Consider the following 21,141-nt stretch of genomic DNA (forward strand, 5'->3'; position numbering starts at 1 on the left):
CGCATACATGTGCGCCCGCGCGGCTGTTTGAAAGTTACTGTCCCCGAGAACAAAATCATAACTCCCAAGGTGAACACCATAGCTCCAATCTTCACTAAATTAACTACCAAGCAGTAAGGCAGTGAATTTTCAAAGAGTAAGAACCTATCGGGTAGATTTTCAAACAGCGCGATTTGGCGTACTTTTGTTGGCGCATCAGGCGCAAACAAAAGTACGCTGGATTTTAGTAGATACGCGCGTAGCCGCGCATATCCGCTAAAATCCTGGATCGGCGCGCACAAGGCTACCGATTCCATATAGCCGGCGCGCGCCGAGCCGCGCAGCCTACCTCCATTCCCTCCGAGGCCGCTCCGAAATCAGAGCGGCCTCGGAGGGAACTTTCTTTTGTCCTCCCCTCACCTTCCCCTACCTAACCCACCCCCCCGGCCCTGTCTAAACCCCCCCCTTACCTTTGTCGGGGGATTTACGCCTCCCAGAGGGAGACGTAAATCCCCGTGCGCCAGCAGGCCGCTAGCGCGCCGGGACGCGACCTGGGGGCGGGTCCGGAGGGCGCGTCCACGCCCCCGAACCGCCCCGGGCCGTAACCACGCCCACGGACCCGCCCCGAAACGCTACGTCCCGCCCCGAAAACGCTGCGCGGATCGGGCCCGCCCCCGACACGCCCCCCTCGGAAAACCCCGGGACTTACGCGAGTCCCGGGGCTCTGTGCGCACCGGTAGGCCTATGTAAAATAGGCGCACCGGCTAGCAGGGCTCTTAAAATCCACCCCTAAGTATTTTGTCCCAGCTACAGTATTTCTATAGGATGAAGAATGAAGGGAAGGGGATTATGCTTGTATATTTGAAAATTCAATTAGACGTGTGTAGTTTGTTTCCCTGACCAAGTTATGTCCCCAGGAATGCCTACCTTAATAGTGGCTGAATCTAGCCATCTCGTTTCACTAGATTTAGCCTCTGTGTGGGATGCAGTTTTTATCGGCAAACTCCAGGCCAGCTAGCAGACAGCAAAAGTATTTAGCCTCCTTTTTCATTTTATCACGTGTTCTAGAGTTTTCCTTATATTTTGCAATGAGTTCTGTCTCATTTCAGGCAAGTGGACAGATCTCTAATTGTCAGATACCCCAGATCCCAGGGGTTACAACCCCTCTTATGAGAACTGATGGCTGCCTAATGATACAGAAGCTTTTTCTCTTGTAAAATCTGATAAGAGATTTCATAAAATATCCTTGTTGAAATTTCCCATCTGGCTGTGCTGTCATTAAATGTGACAGTCACTGAAGGGAGCCAGTATGGCGCTGAAGAGAAGAGTAAAAAAATAATGATGGGAATTCAATTTCAAAGCATGATTATTTTTGCACTGCATGTAAATTAGAGATAAATTCCTATGACATTCTGAACTCCTTATCTACAATTCTCACCTGTTGCATAAGTACAATAAGTCTGTTTGTAATTTAAGAAAGTACAACCCAACAAACCAATTGATCCTTTTCAAATTTCACTTGCAAAACAGATGAGGCGTTGCAGTGAGGAAGCTAAAAATAACTGCTAAAGTCACGTGTGTTCCTAAACCTATCAATGCTCCAGAGCCTTAGAGCTCAGGATTTCAATGTCATGCTTGGTTGCCTCTGCCACCAAGTTCACACTCAAGGACATGAGGCTCCATTAGTCAAAAACCCTTTGATTTTTATTAACAAATCAAGCTGACAAGACACAGGCCTTCTGATGGGGGAAGCAAAGCATAAGTCATATGGTTGGTGCCTCATCAGAATTTCAATAAGGTACCTACATATCTACCCACACATTTGTAATTCATGTGTTTTTAAAAGTTTACTAATCAAATGTATCCATAGTTTTGTTATACCAAGCAAAACCCCTAACTAGCCTTCCAGCTGTATGTGGAGTAAAATGGAATTTGTTCATGGAATAACATTAAAACCAAAATTGGATAAAGAAGAATACAAAGCCAAAGAAACATCGGTTGGCTGTAATTTATCTTGAGGATTCCGATGACATTTATATACCACGCAGGTGGAGCCCAAGCGATTAAAATTTGGCACCAATATCCATGAGATATATTACTGCTTCTTAATGTACTGTCTTGTTATGCTTTATTATATCATAAATCATGAAGGCTTCAGCCAATCAAATGCCTAGCAGCAGCTTCTGTGGGATTCAGCTATGATGCGTACATCATTTGAAGAATCCAAAGACATTTCAAAGGGACAGTAGGATTAAAACACCGCCCCCCGCCCCCCCAGTAACATAGTGTATTACTGGAACTTCAGGAGACCCTCTTCTGTTAATGAGCAGGCTCACTCACCAAAACCACTCCATTTTGCATTATGTTATGGTACACTTATATATAGCCTTCCTCAAACAAAATGTTTGACCCAGGGAGTCTACAAAAAAATACAATAATCAAATCCAACACATCAATATCATACAAAATCTAAAATACATCACTTAAATTTAAATTAAGGGGTTTTGCATTAAACACATGCCTGGGACCACTCTGCAGCAGAAGAGGGTTTGAAGGAGCTCCATCAGATAGACAACTAGGGAACTCTTAGGGAAGGTAACAGGCTAAACTAGAGTTTTATTTTATAACTGCAATCTTCTGTGCAACATTTCTCCTATACGTACTCTTTAATAGTGCTCATCCCTACTTTTAACAGCACCCTCTATCTTCATAAATAACTGTGTAACCAGATTTCTGGAGGAATGAGGCAAACATCAGCAATCTGTTACAGGGCTGAAATGAAAACCCAGAGTCATTTTTTACTGTCACCAAGAAAGGCAGGCCCTGCTTGTGTTCTGTTATGCACCGGGGGATTTGTAGGTAACGTTCAGTGATTAATGAACACCTCTCGCAGAACTATAGCAGAGGAAAATGTGATGGCATTGGAGATACCTGGAAATATGTTTCACGTTCTACCTCTACTGTTTTTTTTTCCCAAAAACACGATGCGTGCATCAGAGAGGACTTCTGGAGGACGCGGGTTGTGTTAGGTGCAGGATACCGCCAGCAAAAAAAAAAAAAAAAGCAGCAGGTGTTTTATCCAAGAACCCTACAGGTACTTTGAACACTGTCCCTGCCTCCAACACTTGCTCAGCACCACCACACTCAAATAACCAGCTTATGATGGAAATACTGAATCTTATTTACACTACGTAAAAACTTTTAAAATGAGCACGAGCTCAGAGTGCAATTTAATTAGCTGGGTTACCTCAGGAAGATGAAAGTACAAAGATCCTTTCATTCCAGAAATTTTTCTAATAGGATTTTCATTTAATTCTTTTCAAACATTTCTTTTTAATAAAACCAAGGATTGCAAATGCAAAAGCCAGTGAGTCTGCATCACTTTAGTGATGTCATATTCTTTGTTTTTGATTTAAAACTTCTAAACTGTAGTTTCTTTGAAAATGCTTCAATGTTAAGAGGGTGGATTTGGTCTTTTAATACTTTAGACTTCCCCTAATAACAAGTTTTCCCAGCCTCAAATAAAAAGGATTCCATTGCTTTTTTTTTGGCCTAGCAAGAGATTAAAATGCATGACCTCAAACAGAGTCCTACCCATCTGGTTCTCTTCCAAGCATCCTGTCATTCAGAACACAATACTACTCTGTTCTGTTCCTAACAAATGCAACTTATATTCCTGGGAAAGCATGCAGCTAGCATCTGTAGACAAGAAACTGACAAAAAGCATTTTGAAATTCCAGAAATTTTCTTTTTCATTTGTAAGAATTATACATTTATAATTTGAATAGCATAAAGGTGCCCTTGAGTCATTTACAAGAAACAAGAAATCCAGGCGGGCAGGCCTAAGAAAACTCATGGTGCATGTTTCACAACAGGGTTACGCCTTCCTAATCTATCTGCTTCTTAGCAGTCTCCTTTTCTACTTTTTGTTATAGAGCACTAACCCCACTGTGGCACATGTTATCCGATATCATTAATCCATAGCTAGCTCATCCCATGATGCCAAGTGAGTGACCAGCTGAAAGACAAAACCAGGAGAAGGGATGAACCAATCAGTGCTTCAAAGGACTCAACAGAACTTTTACAGACTATGAAGGAAAAAGATTAATGGACATCTCTCACAAAGCTAATGGGTTCAATGTTTGAAATGAGAAGTTGTTCGAAAATCAAGTGTACTGTTTTTACCATTCGTATGGCTCTGCTTCAGTTGCTGAACAGTCAACTTTTCCTTTCCCAGCTTTCAAATATTAGCAAAACCTTAGCTCTTAATACCAAATATTTATTGAATGGTATTCACTATGAATGGCATGGTATCAAGGATAGCCATACAGATAGCAGACTTGGTACAGCTGTGATGAGAACCTCTGAAAGCTCAGCCATAGGCAGACAACTGCAGCTGTAGAAGAAGCTGTAACTACTAGTGTAAAGCAGGGACTAGCAGCAGATGGGAAATAGATAAAGGTGAAAAGAATGAAGCTTCTAGGAGCCTATAGAGGACAAAAGAGAGCTGTTAATTTGCCAAGAGCATTTTCCCAACTTAAATCTCCGCAGGAAGAAAATTCTCCCAGGCATTCCTAGGTGCAAGGGACCAATAGGAAGAAGCAAGAGAAGACAGATAGAGAGAAGGAGCAAACAGACAAAGATCTAATACTGAGCTCAAAATCATTCAAAATAATAACCAGTCAGGAAAAGGAACTCTGCTTATGCAGAGATGCTAAGCAATATCATGAGATGATGCAGGTGGTAGTATAACAAAGAAACATATACATACACTGTGGAAGCAGAACATCAAGACTAGTTTTCAGGAATATATCCTATCAGTGGAAGGTGATGGGTCAAAAAGTAGATGGGTGGTACGACAATCACTATTGTTATTGCTTTACTCCTTCTCCCCTGGTACCCATCTCTATCTTTTCTTCTCCATTGCCCCTTCCCAACCTGCCCCCTATAATCCCCTGCCATCATCTTTCTCCATCATCTTTATGTGTCTCTGGCCTTCTTATTTAGATTTGGTGGTGCAATGGCACCACTATACCCACCCATGAGCTGCTATGGACTCCCATCCATCTCATGGGTGTACTCTGATGCCAGAGGTCAAGAAGACAGTTTCATCTCATCTTCCCATTTAGTCTCTCATTTCCTACTTTAGGACCCTCTATTGTCTCTACTCCATCACTTCTGGCTCAGTACCTAACCCCCCCTCAAACAAGCGATTGTCAAGCCCATATTAAAAAAACCTAAACTTGACCCTTTGGATTCATCTAACTACCATCTCCCACACTTCATATATGCAGATGATGTACAGATTCTCATACCAGTTAACAACTCCCTACCCAAGGCCATTAACACTTGGGAATCCACCTTATCTGCGATTAACAATCTCCTATCCAACATATATCTTGCCCTTAACACTGCCAAAACAGAACTCATGCTCATCACACTGCAACATAGCACTGACTTCTCCCCCCTCCACACGCCACCCCCCCCCCCCCCCCCCAAGCAATCACTTTCACACAGTATGTTAGAGACCTTGGTGTCACTCTAGATAACCATATGAACTTCAAAAAATGCATCAATTCCACACTTAAAGAGTGCTTCTTCAAACTACATACCCTGAAAAAACTTAAACCCCTCCTCCATCTTTCCGAATTTCGTACAGTACCACAGGCAACCATCTTCTCGAAAACTGACTACTGCAACTCCTTCCTACTAGGTCTACCCAAGAACACCATCCACCCACTCCAAATCCTTCACAATGCTACCACCCGCATCCTCACCAACACCCATAGAAATGAATATATATTGCCCGTCCTCAAGGACTTACACTGGCTCCCCATGAACACCGCATCCAATACAAAACTCTATCATCCACAAAGCCCTCCATAACCCCGACAAGAATTGGTTCAAAGATTCATTAACATTCCACACCTCCACAAGACCGACCGGTCCTGCCCTATGGAACTCTATGCCAGTTAATCTATGCCAGGAATTCTGCCCAAAGAAATTCAAGCAGAAACTAAAGACCTGGCTGTTTAAACAGGCAGACACTGACACTGGCTAAATCCCTCTCAGGCTCTCTCCTCCCGCTTTCCCACCTTACTTTGTCCCTCCCAGGCCTCCTCCTTTCCACCTCCCACCCTTTCAATTTCCTCTCCCTCCTCGTCCCCGTCCCCCCCCAGACCTCCCCCTTTTAATCTTTTCACAGTTTTCTCCAGCTGCCCCGCTTTTCCCCCCCTAGTCTTCCTTACTCTCTGTAAAACTCTTAACCTCTGTGTTCCCTCCCACCTTTCCCCTAATAAGTCGCTCTGATAAAGAAACTTCTGTTCAATACTGTAAACCAAGTTCACATTATTCCTTTTAAGCTAAGTTCCTGTATTCACATTTATAATTTTTCAAGTTACTCGTATATATGAATAGTTCCCTGTAAAGCGTTACTAAGCCAAGTTCATATTTTATGTAAACCGATGTGATACTCAAAGTGTATGTCGGTATATAAAAATCTTTAAATAAATAAATATAAGGAGCTCTCCCCATACTGGTAATAATGCACTTGGCAAAAGGCTTAGGAAACTGCCCTGGCTTGGAATTATACACTGGCTGTAATACCAGAGCCTCTTGGAAAGGTTCACATCCTGTACTTTAAACTGCTTATTTAATAGATGCATTTCAGTCAGTACAATACTGTGGCTAATGTAGCTAATGACCAGAATTCAGTGACACAGTAGTTCAGTATTGTTTGAGTTTACTTTTATATTCAGCTTTGATGTTCTCCATCCAACATCAGCAGACGCTTGTCAACAAACATAGGCTGGATCAGTAGCATGCATTCATTTGATATTAATATAATGCTGGGTGTTCACATGGATTAGTAATACATTTATATGTTCTTGCCTCTAGTTTATAGTTATGGGTAATAATTGTATATACAGTAGAAATCCATGTTCAGAATGAGACCAGTATTAAATATAGCAAAAATGAGTAGACTTTTAGCATTTCACTGGCTCCCAAGACTTGCTTTACCTTCTTTCACAGAATTTGCTACACATGTTATCAACATATATACCATGTGATAACTTCTAGCTTAAATCATATTGCTACTGGTATAAAAAGCCGAATCAATCTTCAGTTCACCAGATCTATTCGGAAGACGGTGCTGAAGTTTTTTCCTTTCAGATTGATTGAATCAAAGCATTTACAAGAACACTGTGTAGAAAAGTGTGTCACTGAATATTAGTTTCTTGAGACTGTTAGCGTTTTATTTCAATATCTATTATGCATACATATATACTTCCTCATATTTGTTTTCAACCATTTGGAACAGCATGAACAGAGTTACTATCTGAATAATGAGTTCTAATTTCACAATATTTTGCTCTCTCTTGGGAATGACATCTCTTACCACGGCCCACTGTGTAGGCAAGGGGTTTCCAAACTTTTTTTTTGTGTTAAAGGGATAGCAGATGGGCTACTACAAAAATCAAGAATAATAAGCACAACAGCATAAGTAGCCAACATTTGCGACATAGGTAGGGTAATTTTCAAAAGCATTTCTAAGAGCAAAACTGCTTTATCTGTGGAAATGAGGTTTTATAAAACTGCCCGCCTATGTGGGTAAGCTTAAGCACACATTCCTCCTCCTGTGTGAGTTCACCTGGACTGAATGCGGAAGTGTTCCCCTAGGCAGAGTCGGAGGAGGGGTTAGGATTTTCGCTCAAAGGGTATGATTTTCAAAAGCATTTACACACTTAAAACTGAGTTTTACACGTGTAAATGCTCTTTATCTGTGTGAGCTTTTGAAAATTGCAATAATACATGCCAATGATTTGTCAAAAATGTTTTACCCACATTAAGTGCATGTAACATGGGTAAATGGCTTTTGAAAATTGCTAAGATAGAATGCTACATTTTCTTGCATAATTCCTTTGAAAATTCACCTGATACTTCTGGCAGGTGCAATTGTGTGTGGGTAGATATGTTTGGATAATTTTTAAAGTAAACTTATGTGAATAAGTCTGATTTGAAAATTGGTGTAACGTGTGCATATTTGCTGGCTAACATATGTGCAATATTGTAAAATTACACCCTAAGCGGGCAATTTTCAAAGGGATTACTGCAGGTAAATGGTAGTTTATTAATGTAAAATTTCCTCTCCCCCCCCCATGGGGAAAAGTATGCATTCTGGGGAAAAGAAGCAGAGTGTGAGCGGGATTAGAGAGGGCCAGCAGAAACACATGTGAGAATTTCATTTTGAAATCCCTGCATGCTCGCTCCAAATGCACCTGCAACATAGGCGGGGTCACCATCTACTGTGGGATTTTCAAAGGGAAACTCTGTGGGGAAACTCTGTCGGGAGGCCTGCAAGTAGAAAGAATCCATGAACCTGAAGTTATGTGGTGGGTTGGGGCTGCAAATAGCTCTCTCTGGAGGCAATTTTCAAACTGTTCATATTGGGAGAAATATGGCATGTACTTTCTATCAATTTTCAAAGAGAAAATATGCACATACCTTCACTATGAAACGTGCCATGAGTATAAAGTAGGGTTGTGCATTCGTTTTTAATGAATTGCACATCCAACCCAAAAAAAGTCATAGTCAGTTCGTTCTGAATCGAATATATTTATTTATTTGTAAAAATTTCTAGTCCGCTTATAAAGAAAACAATCAAGCTAAGCGGATCACACCTTAACATATATCAATAAAATAACAGACAAAATAAAACAATTTCAATAAAATGAAACATTCAGCTAAATGCCTTTAAAATCAGACAACAATTGCAGCTCCATAGGCAATTTGTTCCACAGTCTGGGGCCAATACATGACAATGCCTGATTCCTAGTCTCTTGCAACTGGACTTCCCTTTCTGGGGGAACCACTAATAACTGCTGGGTTGAAAACCGCAAAGACCGAGATGGCTGATAAGGCCTAAACAGTTTAACAAAGTAAGGGGGTTATTTTCTAAACTCTTATCGCGTGCGTTAGGGCCCTTTTCGCATGCGATGTGATGGAAATTAGGGGGAGGGGAGGAGTCGGGGCAGGGAGGGGAGGAGTCGGGGCGGGGAGGGGAGGAGTCAGCGGTGTTTTCGCTGCCGGCGATAATGTTACTAACATTATCGTCGGCAGTAGCACACCGAATAACTACACCTTTTATGGTGTCGCTATTCAGTGCGAAAGCCGGCAGCCGGCGCACTGCAGTGGTGCAAAGGCTGCGGGCTTTCGCAGGCCCGCCCCCCCCTTTCACTAGATTCACCATTATGCGAAAGAATGGTGAATCCAGGCCTAAGTTAGTTGATCATTTTTAACTGCATTAAAGACCATTATCAGTATTTTAAATTTCAATCGAAAAAGAACAGGCAGCCAATGTAGTTGTTGCAGTCCTGTCACGGTATCTTAATTACTAAGGGGTCGATTTTAAAAGGAGCGATTGTGTGTCCATGTGCGTGCAGTTCCCGTGTGCACATGCACATGCCGATTTTATAACATGCGCGGTTATAAAATACGATGGCCGTGTGCAAATGTGCCGGATTTTAAAATCCACGCGACTCGTGCGCACAGGGGGGAATTATAGAAAGCAACGTGCGGCAACCCAATCAGGCTTCCCCCAGTTACCTTCCAGTCCGCTCCAATTAAGGAGCGGACTGGGAGGGAACTTTTCTACACCTAACTCTGTCCTTCCTCCCTCTTGCCCTCTCCTCCCTGCCCCCTAAACCTACCCTAACTATCCCTAAATTTTTTATTTTAATACTCACTCCTCCTCCGGAGCAGAAGTAATCTGCATACAGCCCGGCTGCCAGCGCGCACTTCCCCAGGACAGCGGTTAATGGTGCTGTCCCTGCCCGCTCTGCCACACCCAGACCACGCCCCCAGGCCACCCTTTTCCCTTGGCTGGCACTTCTGTGCATACTGGGGTTTACGTGCATGGCCGTGCCTGTTGTAAAATGTGTGCAGAGTGCACAAGGCCTGGCCATGCACGTAAACTCCAAAATGTACACGCATAGCCCTTTTAAAATCCAGGTTTAAGCGCGCAGCTGAATTCTGCAACAACTGCAGAGTGCGCAGACGATTTTGAGGTAGTCCCATATACAAATAATTACAATAATCAATAGTGGACAGAATGAAATCTGAAATCCACCATCTCCAAAACTAACCTTAAATGCCAAAGAAGTTTTAGTTTATAATATCCCAGAGAAAGAATAGTTTGCAATCGGATTTTAAAGTCCAAATTAGTATCAAAATGGTCTTGCACAAAAATGTTCAGGTATTTCTGTTTTGGTTAAAGGAAAAAAAAGGGGCCTCAAAGGCCCTCTAATCTCCTTCATTCCTTGCAAAGACAACTCCTCAAGCGTCTTGCTGATATAGGAATTACCGACCTTGCCCACAAATGGTTCAGCTCCTACCTCAGCAACAGACATTACAGAGTCAAATTTGGCAACCATGAATCAAAGGAAATTCCCCTTGGGCAGGGAGTCCCCCAAGGCTCCTCACTTTCATCCACCCTATTTAATATCTACCTCCTACCCCTCTGCCAACTCCTTTCCAACCTTAAGTTACCACACTATTTGTATGCTGATGATGTACAAATTCTTATTCCCATTACCGAATCTATCCCTAAAACCCTGGAAATCTGGCATTCCACTCTTACCTCAATTAACAACCTCTTAAATTCTATCCAGCTTGCCCTCAACTCTACAAAAACTGAACGCATGGTTATCTCACCTCCTACACCCTTTCATGCTACGCCCACAAGACATATTATCCCACCACACACACATTTCTCCCAAGAAGTCCGAGATCTAGGAGTTTTATTAGATGATCAAATGTCCCTCAAAAAATTTATTAATGCTACCCTCAAAGAGTGTTTTTTCAAGATCCATACTCTCAAAAAACTTAAACCTCTATTACACTTCTCCGATTTTCATACTGTGTTACAAGCCATGGTCTTTTCGAAAATTGACTATTGTAATGCGCTGCTACTGGGCCTGCCTAAGAATTCCATACACCCATTACAAATCCTGCAAAATACTGCAGCTCGTATTCTCACTAACACGTCCATAAAAGAACACATCACTCCCATACTTAAGGAATTACACTGGCTCCCCATACACTATCGTATAAAATACAAGACATTATCACTTATCCACAAATCTCTCCACAACCCAGAAATGAACTGGCCCTCCAACTCTTTTCAATTTAATAGCTCTAACAGGCCTACTAGAAATCCGTACATAGCCACCCTGCAAACCCCTTCACCAAAACTATTTAAATACGCATCCACTAAAGCCCGTGCCATATCCCTAGCTGGCCCTATGTTATGGAATTCCATGCCTACTGATATACATCTTGAACTGTCCCCAAAGACATTCAAGCAAAAGCTCAAGACATGGCTTTTCACTCAAGCCTACACATGACCTCTACGTGTTCCTTTTTAGCCCTTCTCTACCCCCCCCCCCTTAGTTTTCATCATTCTTTATCCTTAAGTTAGGATATTGAAGGCACTACTCCCCTTTCCAACCTCCTTTCTACATCGTCAACATCAGAATCTTCATTTCCTTTTCTTTCAATCCTAGTACACTCTTTGCTAATTTATGCAACCGAAGAATTTGCTGTATTTAACAGCCTCACATGTATATAATCCTTTCCTCCCTGACCCTCCCTCTATTTCTCCATCTAATTAAGTTTTTTCCTCCCCTCTAATCTCGTCCTACAGTTTTCCCTCATTCCTATATTAAGTTGTACTTTTATAGCTATTCCCTGTTTTTATTATCTATATAATCTTTTCTGTTACTGCATTTAACTGTTTTAATGTATCCTTTTTTCTATTGTTAACATACTGTTTTATGTACAACGCATTTGCGTATTTTTCGTTCTCTGTACACCGACGTGATATTTCTGATGAGCGGCGGTATATAAATACCAATAAATAAACTCTGGGGTACAGGCCTACCTGGCTGGGTTCAGCCAGGTCCAGCCAGGGCCTCCCCAGATCCTTCCAACCCCCACACCTGCCCCATAAAAAATTGCCAGGGTCGAGGTCCTCCCTGGCCCCTACTTACCTCATTCACGGGGTCTGCAAGGTCCAAAGGGTTGGAGCGATGCCCACTCACTCTGCTCTCACACACTATGTTTTAAAAATGACGCTGGCAGTCCTCAGGTCAGAGGCAAAGGGGTGTCACTTTGCCACCGTTCTCAGGGACAGCCAGCACCATTATGTTGCATGTGACAAAAACCCAAGGAAGGTCTATGTGCAGCCAAGCTTCAGCAAGTTAACATTTATACCTACTGGCCTACTACTTGAGCAGGTCCAGTGCATCTTGCGCATTCTCATTGGTAAAACCAGTCCTGCATCCAAACCTATATCCGGTAGGGAAACTCCTGCGGACATGATTTAATCATAAACTGTGTTTCGGTGCTTGGAACAAACAGCTGAAAAACCATGAAACTACATTTCCTCAATCCAGATGTAACTTAAAATGTGCTTCCCTTATGGGAGGGCATGTTAGCTTTCCAAAGAGCTAGAAACTCATAAGCATTCTCTAGTTTCAAGCGAAGGGAAACGAAGCAAGTTCAGTTCCTATGTACAGAAGCTGCTCTTTTAATCAAGATGACAGCACATAATTATACTTTGATATTAGAAACATAACTTCTTTCTGTTTGTATAAGAGAATCTTCACGAGCTCTGTTTCTAGTTTAGAGCATATTTCCTGTAGTCATTACTAACTTTAAATACTCAGCAAGATATTTCTCTCTACTTGATGATGGTGAAGACCACATAACATTGCATTTCACTTCAAGTGAGCAAATTAAAAAATGTAAACTATTCTAGGAAGATAATAAGGCTATGGGGCACTAGTATTTGTCCTTCCGTTATGAAACAAACTGAAGGATGAATTTCTCATTTTGCAGAAGCAAACAGCAGGCAAAAAAAATAAATAAATAATAATAAAATCAAAAGCAGTACTCCTATCTGTTAAAAATCTATTTCCACTTACCCAAAACATAAATCTCACTGTTGAGTACGGCTGTACTGAAGCGGTACTTGGAGTACACCATTGGTGCGCGCTGTGTCCATTTGTCTTGGACAGGCTCATACTGAAACATTCTGTTGCTTAATCGATCGGGTTCATCATCTGGCAGATCCATCTGTATAAAGTATGACAACCATCTAATAAAAGAACATTTAGAAACCTTGGCATGCCCAAGCATGCAATTAATCAACCCCAGGATCTGACCTCTTAGAGAATACAAAGACATCCAGTGCAGCTGAAAAGTGATTCATGATCACCACGATATGTTAAGTCCCACGGCGTGCGGTTTTAAATCTATTGTGAGTGACAGATAAATAACTCTGCATCAGTCTAGCTGAAAATGTCCCTCCTAGATTAAAACTGCAGAACTTAATACCTACTCAAGACCTAAGAGGCCAGAGCATTCATGGAAAGAGGTGCATTTGAGAAAACTTGGAAAGAGAAAACATTGACAAGCAAAGAGAAAGCCTCCTTGTCTATGATTCTCTGTAACCTTGCTATTCATGCAACTTGTGTTTCAATAAGTTAATCTTCCTTCACTATCTGATATCTGTTACTTAATCCTCCAGTGACTTCTTAAAGCAACAAGTGCCAACTTGGAAAGGGCTCAGGGTCCTATATGGCCCGTTTGAAAGTTTAAGAGGGCTAAGTTCCTAAATATAAGGGACCTTGTTTCACTAGGCTGCAAAATGTAAGAACCTAGAAAGTGGCTGGGGTACTGGAGTGGAGTTAGGGGTGGGGAAACCAAGTTACTCACCTTAGGTTAGGGGTTATATATCTGGGGCTGACCTCTATTCCATTGTTTTTATTGATGTTTTACATTACTCTTGTTGGCTTAATAAATATTTCAATTATTTAAAAAATAAAACAGTAATTTAGTACTGATATTCAGCACCAGGTACCTAACCTAGGTGTCTAAATCTGGGTAAAAGAGGTTTAGGTGCCTAAATTTAGAGGTATTTTCAGTTGAAAACATAGGCACCTAAATGCAGCTGAAAAGTCGCTGAAATGTAAGGTCCTAAAATGTAGGCACCTATTAAATATTGAGCTTCTTTTTTTTTTTTTTTAAATAGACCAGGCCCAGTGTTTTATATCTGAAATTTAAGCAGGCCTTTTCATAACACCCTCCCACACTGACAATCAAACCTCGAAGTACGAACATATTTATAAAAGCCTCTGTATATAGTTCCACTTTTCTTTCTCACCATTATTACTTCTTTGCATATGTTAAACCCTATATTAGTTGTTTCTCTCCCACTACTTACCCTGTAACCTCATCATACCTCCTTTAATTGCCCTGAAAGTTGAAATGTTAAAAATTTTTTTGAGATGTAATTTCTTACCTTATGCTAACTCTATGTTTATGCTACTTGTTTCATTGTAAACCGATGTGATGTGCAAACAAACATTGGTACAGAAAAACTATAAATAAATAAATACATAGATATATTCAAATTTCTTATTTTCACTGTATCATGACAAAATTCAAATTTGTTATGACAGTAACAGGGTGAAAATCTCAGCCTTAATAATCTGGCACAGGCTTGCCGAGTACTCTAAGGGAGTCTGTCTATGCTGCTGTAAGGGGGTGCAAGTCCCTCTCTTTATAATTGGGTACAAGATTGCCTGGGTGCACCGAGGGAGTCTGTCCAAGCTGCTGTAAGGGAGTACAAGTCCCTCCCTTTATAATCTGGCATAGGACTGCCTGGGTGCACTGAGGGAGTCTGTCCATGCTGCTGTAAGGGAGTACGAGTCCCTCCCTTTATAAACTGGCATAGGACTGCCCTGGGTGCACTGAGGGAGTCTGCCCAAGCTGCTGTAAGGGGGTGCCAGTCTCTTTAAGATCATGAGAGGTCTTGAACAAGTGGATGTGAATCGGTTTTACACTTTCGAATAATAGAAGGACTAGGGGGCATTCCGTGAAGTTAGCAAGTAGCACATTTAAGACTAATTGGAGAAAATTCTTTTTCACTCAACACACAATAAAGCTCTGGAATTTGTTGCCAGAGGATGTGGTTAGTGCAGTTAGGTTCAAAAAAGGTTTGGATAAGTTCTTGGAGAAGTCCATTAACGGCTATTAATCAAATTTACTTAGGGAATAGCCACTGCTATTAATTGCATCAGTAGCATGGAATCTTCTTGGTGTTTGGGTACTTGCCAGGTTCTTATGGCCTGGTTTGGCCTCTGTTGGAAACAGGATGCTGGGCTTGATGGACCCTTGGTCTGACCCAGCATGGCAATTTCTTATGTTCTTAATCGGGTACAGGACTGCCTGGGTGCACTGAGGGAGTCTGTCCAAGCTGCTGTAAAGGGATGAGAGTCCCTCCTTTTTTAAATCAGGCACAGGACTGCTTAGGTGCACTGAGGGAGTGTGTCCACGCTGCTGTAAAGGGATGAGAGTCCCTCCCTTTTAATCGGGCACAGGATTGCCCTGGGTACACTGAAAGAGTCTGTCCATGCTGCAGTAAGGGGGTGCCAGTCCCTCCCTTTATAATTGAGCACAGGATTGACCTGGGTGCACTGAGGCAGTCTGTCCATGCTACTGTAATTAGGTCAAGTCTCTCCCTTTACAATCAGTCACAGGATTACCCTGAGTACACTGAGGGTGTCTGACATGCTGCTGTAAGGGGGTGCGAGTCCTTCCCTTTATAATCGGGCACAGGATTGCCCTGGGTACAGAGTGAGTCTGTCCTTGCTGTTGTCAGGGGGGGGGGGGTGCGAGTCCCTTTCTTTATAATGGGGGCACCTTGAGAGCCTCGTTCCTGCCTCTGGGTCAGGAGATGGAATGTTATAGAACAGAAAGCGGGAAAGGTTCATTCTGTTGGGGGCAGTTGGCAGGTGAGCTGTGAGGAAAGCAACATACAGGTGAGACATGGAAGCACAGCGACTGTGCTAGGGCCAGAGAGAGAGGCACCAGAGGGATAAAGCTTTAGGAGCTGCACATGCTGTACTAGGGACAGAGAGAGAGGAAGCACCATGGGGATGGAGATTTAACAGCTGCACATCCTGTACCAGGGGCAGAGAGAGCGGAAGCACTGGAGGGACAAAGCTTTAGTAGTCACACACATTGTGCCAGGGACAGAGAGAGAGAAAGCATTAGAGGGATAAATCTTTAGCAGCCGCACACCCTGTGCCAGGTTCAGAGAGAGAGGAAGCAATGGAGAGAGAGCTTTAGCAGTTGCCCATCCTGTACTAGGGACACAGAGAAGAAGCACTAGAGGGATAAAACTAGCAGCCGCACAGCTTGTACTAGGGACAGAGAGACAGGAAGCACCTTTAGTAACTGCACCATACTTTGCTAAAGAAAAAAAAGACAGAAAACCCGAGCTGAGCTGTTAGGAAAAACTGTCAGTGGGTAGGAGGACTATGGGGCCAATACTGGGTTGAGTGCTTTCTCGCTCAAAATAAATGGTAGCATCAGTCACTGCAGGATTAATGTGTGTATGAGACAACAGAAATATTTGACTGCTAAACAAGTTTTAAGAATCTGTGGTCCACATTTACTTTTCCAGCAAAAGTTGGGCAAAAAAGTGCAGAAATCCTGTATGTCATTTTCTTTACAGATTTGGATGCAGCACATCTTTTGCCCAAGGATTTAATTTCCAGTAAATTCTGGACAGGCAAACAAAAATGTAGACACAAATGTAAGAAGATTCTTAACTTCAGCGCTTTCTGAAGCATTTCTTACACTCAGTTTATTCTGTGGATCCCGAAGTCTCAGTGAATTAAATTCTTAGGCCAAAAGATGCGGTTATTTCAAAGCTGTGCCAGAAAACCAACCTGCAGACTTCTCTCCCCTTTTTCTTCCTCAAATCTGGCCCTTTGGTAATGCAGAGTTAAAAATAAATGTTTCACACATACACAAATGTTACATCTATATTTTTTCTCCACGATGGGCTGTCAGTAAGGACCACAAGTAGGGATTGCAGCCTGGCGGGCTCTTATAGTTAGCTGGACGAACAGCAGAATCACCAGATTCGTTTCTTTGAAACCAGTCTTGTTTGAGAAAAATAAAATTTCTGCCAATGCATATGGCAAAATCCCTTCCTGCTCCTGCTATACTGGTTAGGTTCTTGACCACCAATTTGGGGTTTTAGGGGGGGTCATTTTCAAAGCCATCTGATGCATGTAAATGGCTGATCTAAAACTGACCTGAGCTCAGTGTATGCAACCTGGTTTCCCGTGTACCATTACACATGGGGAACAGATGAGTTCTGGGGGGAGAAATGGGCAGAGTTAGGGGCAGAGTCGGCACTTATGTGAATATTTTTTGCTTTTAAAAACTATGCATGTAAGTGTACCTGCATAAGTTCTCCCTTCCTGAAGAGAAGGTGTAACTTTATGCAAGTGACTGTGTGGACGTGCTCAGCCAATTACCTGAGGATTTTAAAACAAACGTCCAGGCTGTTGGAAAATTACCCTCCCCAATTTAGCAAGGGCTGTACATCATGGGGCAAATGTAAACCTCGCCCCAAGTAGGAACCACTATGGCTTTAAATGTGGGCTTATGACATCACAGTATGTTTTAAAGCTGATGGTTGTGATGTCACAAATATTACATGCCAGGTAATGATACCCAGTTAATTTTTTAGGGTACATAGTCCTTGGCAATCATGATTATAACAATCAGTGCTATCCTGAACGGCATTTTGATACTGCCCCTGGGGCTTGCAAGCTTGTTTTCTAAGGGAAAGTCCCTGCCTTTTAACGTTCAGGAGGCGCACATGCCAGTTACTTTCGTACACAAGTACTTACAAATAGCAACACTGAAGTAGATGCAAAATACGTGCCTGAGAGCATGCACATTGATCTGAAAATGCAATCACTAACCTTGTCCACTTTTTATATGGATACAAGTACTTTTACCTGCATATGAGGGGGGCAATTTTCAAGCTGCGTTTATCCATATCAAACCTTTTTGAATACTTCCCTCTCTCCCCACAGTTTTTAAGTTACATTTAGCAAACGTTGCTTACCTGTAACAGGTGTTCTCACAGGACAGCAGGATGTTAGTCCTCACATATGGGTGACATCACAGAATGGAGCCCAATCACGGAACACTTTTGTCAAAGTTTCTAGAACTTTGACTGGCACCTACTGGGCATGCCCAGCATGGCACTAACCCTGCAGCCAGCAGGGGTCCCCCTTCAGTCTTGTTTAAAAGCTATAGGCAGTGCCGAAAAATAAAATAAGAAAACGAACCCAACACCGCAGGGTGGCGGGCGGGTTTTGTGAGGACTAACATCCTGCTGTCCTGTGAGAACACCTGTTACAGGTAAGCAACATTTGCTTTCTCACAGGACAAGCAGGATGGCAGTCCTCACATATGGGCGAGTACCGAGCTGAGGATGTCCGGACATGCACCAAATGCACTCAAGACGTGCAACTGGCACAACAATTGGGAAAGAATTTGGGGGAGGGCATCCTGAACCCCACTGGGCAGGCGGAAGGGTGTTGATACATCACATCGTAAATAAGTTACGCAAGACAGACTGGCTGAAGATGGAATCTTGTCTTCCAGCTTTGTCTAGGCAATAGTGGGCTGTAAAAGTATGGAGAGAACTCCAGGTAGCAGCCCTGCAAATGTCAGGAAGCGGCACCGATTGTAGGTGTGCTACTGAAGTCGCCATGGCCCTCACAGAGTGTGCTTTAACACGATCTTGAAGTGGAATGCCCGCTTGCTGATAGCAAAAGGAAATGCAATCCGCTAGCCAGGAGGATAAAGTCTGCTTACCTACTGGCTGCCCCAATTTGTTAGGATGGAAAGAGATAAATAATTGAGTGCTCTTTCTGTGGGCAGCTGTACGGTCTAGGTAAAATGCTAGAGCCTGTTTGCAATCAAGGGTATGCAGAGCCTGCTCTCCTGGATTGGAATGGGGCCTGGGAAAAAAGGTAGGTAGTATAATGGATTGATTGAGATGAAACTCTGATACTACCTTAGGCAAGAACTTAGGGTGAGTGCAAAGAACCGCCCGGTCCTGTAGGAGTTTAGTGTAAGGCGGATAGGTAACTAGAGCCTGTAATTCACTAACTCTGCGAGCGAAAGTGATTGCCAAAAGGAAATCACCTTCCATGTGAGATAACGAAGTTCACAGGATTGGAGAGGCTCAAATGGTGGTTTCATGAGCCGACCCAAAACCAGGTTAAGGTCCCATGAAGGGGCCGGAGGACGCAGTGGAGGCTTGAGGTGAAGCAAGCCTTTCAAGAAGCATGTTACAAGGGGTTGTACTGAGATAGGAACACCCCCGATACCTTTATGGAAGGCGGCTACCGCATTCTGATGGAGGAAGTTTTAAGACCTGACTCTGACAAGTGCCAGAGGTAGTCTAGAAACTTCGGGATTGGACAGGTAAAGGGATCAAGGGCCTGAGAAGAGCAACATGACGTGAACCTGTTCCATTTGTAAGAATACGATTTTCTCGTGGAAGGCTTCCGTGAAGCAATCAAGACACGGGAGACTGGATCAGAAAGGTTAAGCGGCTGAAGGATTAACCTTTCTACATCCATGCCGTCAGGGACAGGGCTTGCAGATTGGGGTGGCGGAGGCACCCGTCGTTTTGAGTGATTAGAATCGGGTCTGTTCCCAGAGGAATGTGCCTACGAATGGAGAGATCCTGAAGTATTGGAAACCACACCTGGCAGGGCCAGTGGGGTGCTATCAGGATCATAGGTTCCCTTGTCCTGACGTAACTTCATAAGAGTCTTCGAGAGAAGTGGAAGTGGAGACCGGTTACCCATGAGAGGGAGAACGCGTCTCTTGGTGGATAATGTTGGATGCGAGTGAGAGAGCAGAAATTGCCTACTTTGCGATTCTGGGGTGACGCAAAGAGGTCTATTTGAGGATAACCCCATTTTTGGAAGATGGAGTTCGCTACTGAGGGATTTAGAGACCACTCGTGGGGTTGGAAGGTGCAACTCAACTTGTATGCCAACACGTTGTCCACTCCTGGCAAGTAGGTGGCCCTGAGGTACATCGAGTGGGAGAGGGCCTCCGCCCAAATCTGTGCAGCTTCCTGACACAGAAGGTAGGATCCTGTGCCTCCCTGTTTGTTGATGTACCACATGGCCACCTGGTTGTCCGTCTGGATCAGGATGACTTGATTGGACAGGCAATCCTGAAATACTCTGAGAGTGTATCGAATTGCTCGTAGTTCCAGGAAATTTATCTGGTGTTTGGCTTCCTCTGGAGACCAAGAACCTTGTGTCTGGGGATCGGCCACATGGGCTCCCCACCCAAAGTTGGAAGCATCGGTGGTTAGAGTTATGTGAGGGTTTGGCACCTGAAATGGCGAGCCCTGTAGAAGATTGATTTGATTCGTCCACCATGCGAGAGACAGACGGAGTGAGTCGGTGACGTGGACAATGGTCGACAGGGGTTGAACGGATTGAGTCCATTGCGACCTTAGGGTCCACTGCATGACTCTCATGGCCAGGCGAGCCATTGGAGAGACCTGAACTGAGGACGCCATGTGTCCTAGGAGGATGGAAAACGATGAGCAGTCGTCGAGGGTTGAGACTGCAGCTGATGCGCCAGAGACACGAGAGTGAGGGCTCGTTGTCGAGGCAGGAAAGCCTTTGCTTGCAAGGTGTCCAAATCTTCCCCAATGAACGATAAGGTTTGAGATGGGACTAAACAGGATTTGTCGTAATTGAATAGAAATCAGAGTGAAATTAAAGTGGTTAAGGTGAGATGTAGGGATGACAAAGTGGTTTGCTGAGTCAGAGCCCTGATTAACCAATCGTCCAGATAGGGGTAGACGTGAACACCTTGAGTCCTGAGGAAGGCGGCAACCACGACAAGGCATTTTGTAAAGACTCGTGGTGCAGACGCTAGGCTGAATGGAAGCACGCGATACTGACAGTGCTTGGGGCCTACGAGAAACCTCAGGTATTTGTGATGAGATGGAGTTATTGCAATATGAGTGTATGCATCCTGGAAGTCGAGAGAGCAGAGCCAGTCTCCTCTTTGTAGAAGAGGAAGAAGCGAGCCCAAGGTTACCATCTTGAACTTTTCTCTCTGGAGGTACTTGTTGAGGGCTCGTAGATCCAGAATTGGACGAATGCCTCCCGATCTTTTGAGTATTAGAAAGTACCAGGAATAGAACCCAAGACCTTGCTGAGGGAATGGTACTGGTTCTAT

At 43.3% G+C, this 21,141-nt stretch overlaps 1 protein-coding gene across 3 annotated transcripts in view; it reads right to left on the minus strand.

Annotated features, from left to right (window-relative positions):
* Nucleotides 1–21,141, minus strand: part of KBTBD12 (kelch repeat and BTB domain containing 12) — a 98,526-nt gene that overhangs the window by 42,600 nt on the left and 34,785 nt on the right. For 2 of the 3 annotated variants that reach the window (XM_029601310.1, XM_029601311.1), the window contains exon 4: nt 12,966–13,116. In XM_029601310.1, coding sequence (XP_029457170.1) covers nt 12,966–13,116 — 151 coding nt within the window. Of the gene's footprint in view, nt 1–3,778; nt 3,998–12,965; nt 13,117–21,141 lie in introns of those variants that run through there. The other variant, XM_029601312.1, reaches the window with a different exon arrangement.

The sequence above is a fragment of the Rhinatrema bivittatum genome, chromosome 4 (genome assembly GCF_901001135.1).
Source record: "Rhinatrema bivittatum chromosome 4, aRhiBiv1.1, whole genome shotgun sequence".
NCBI lineage: Eukaryota > Metazoa > Chordata > Amphibia > Gymnophiona > Rhinatrematidae > Rhinatrema > Rhinatrema bivittatum.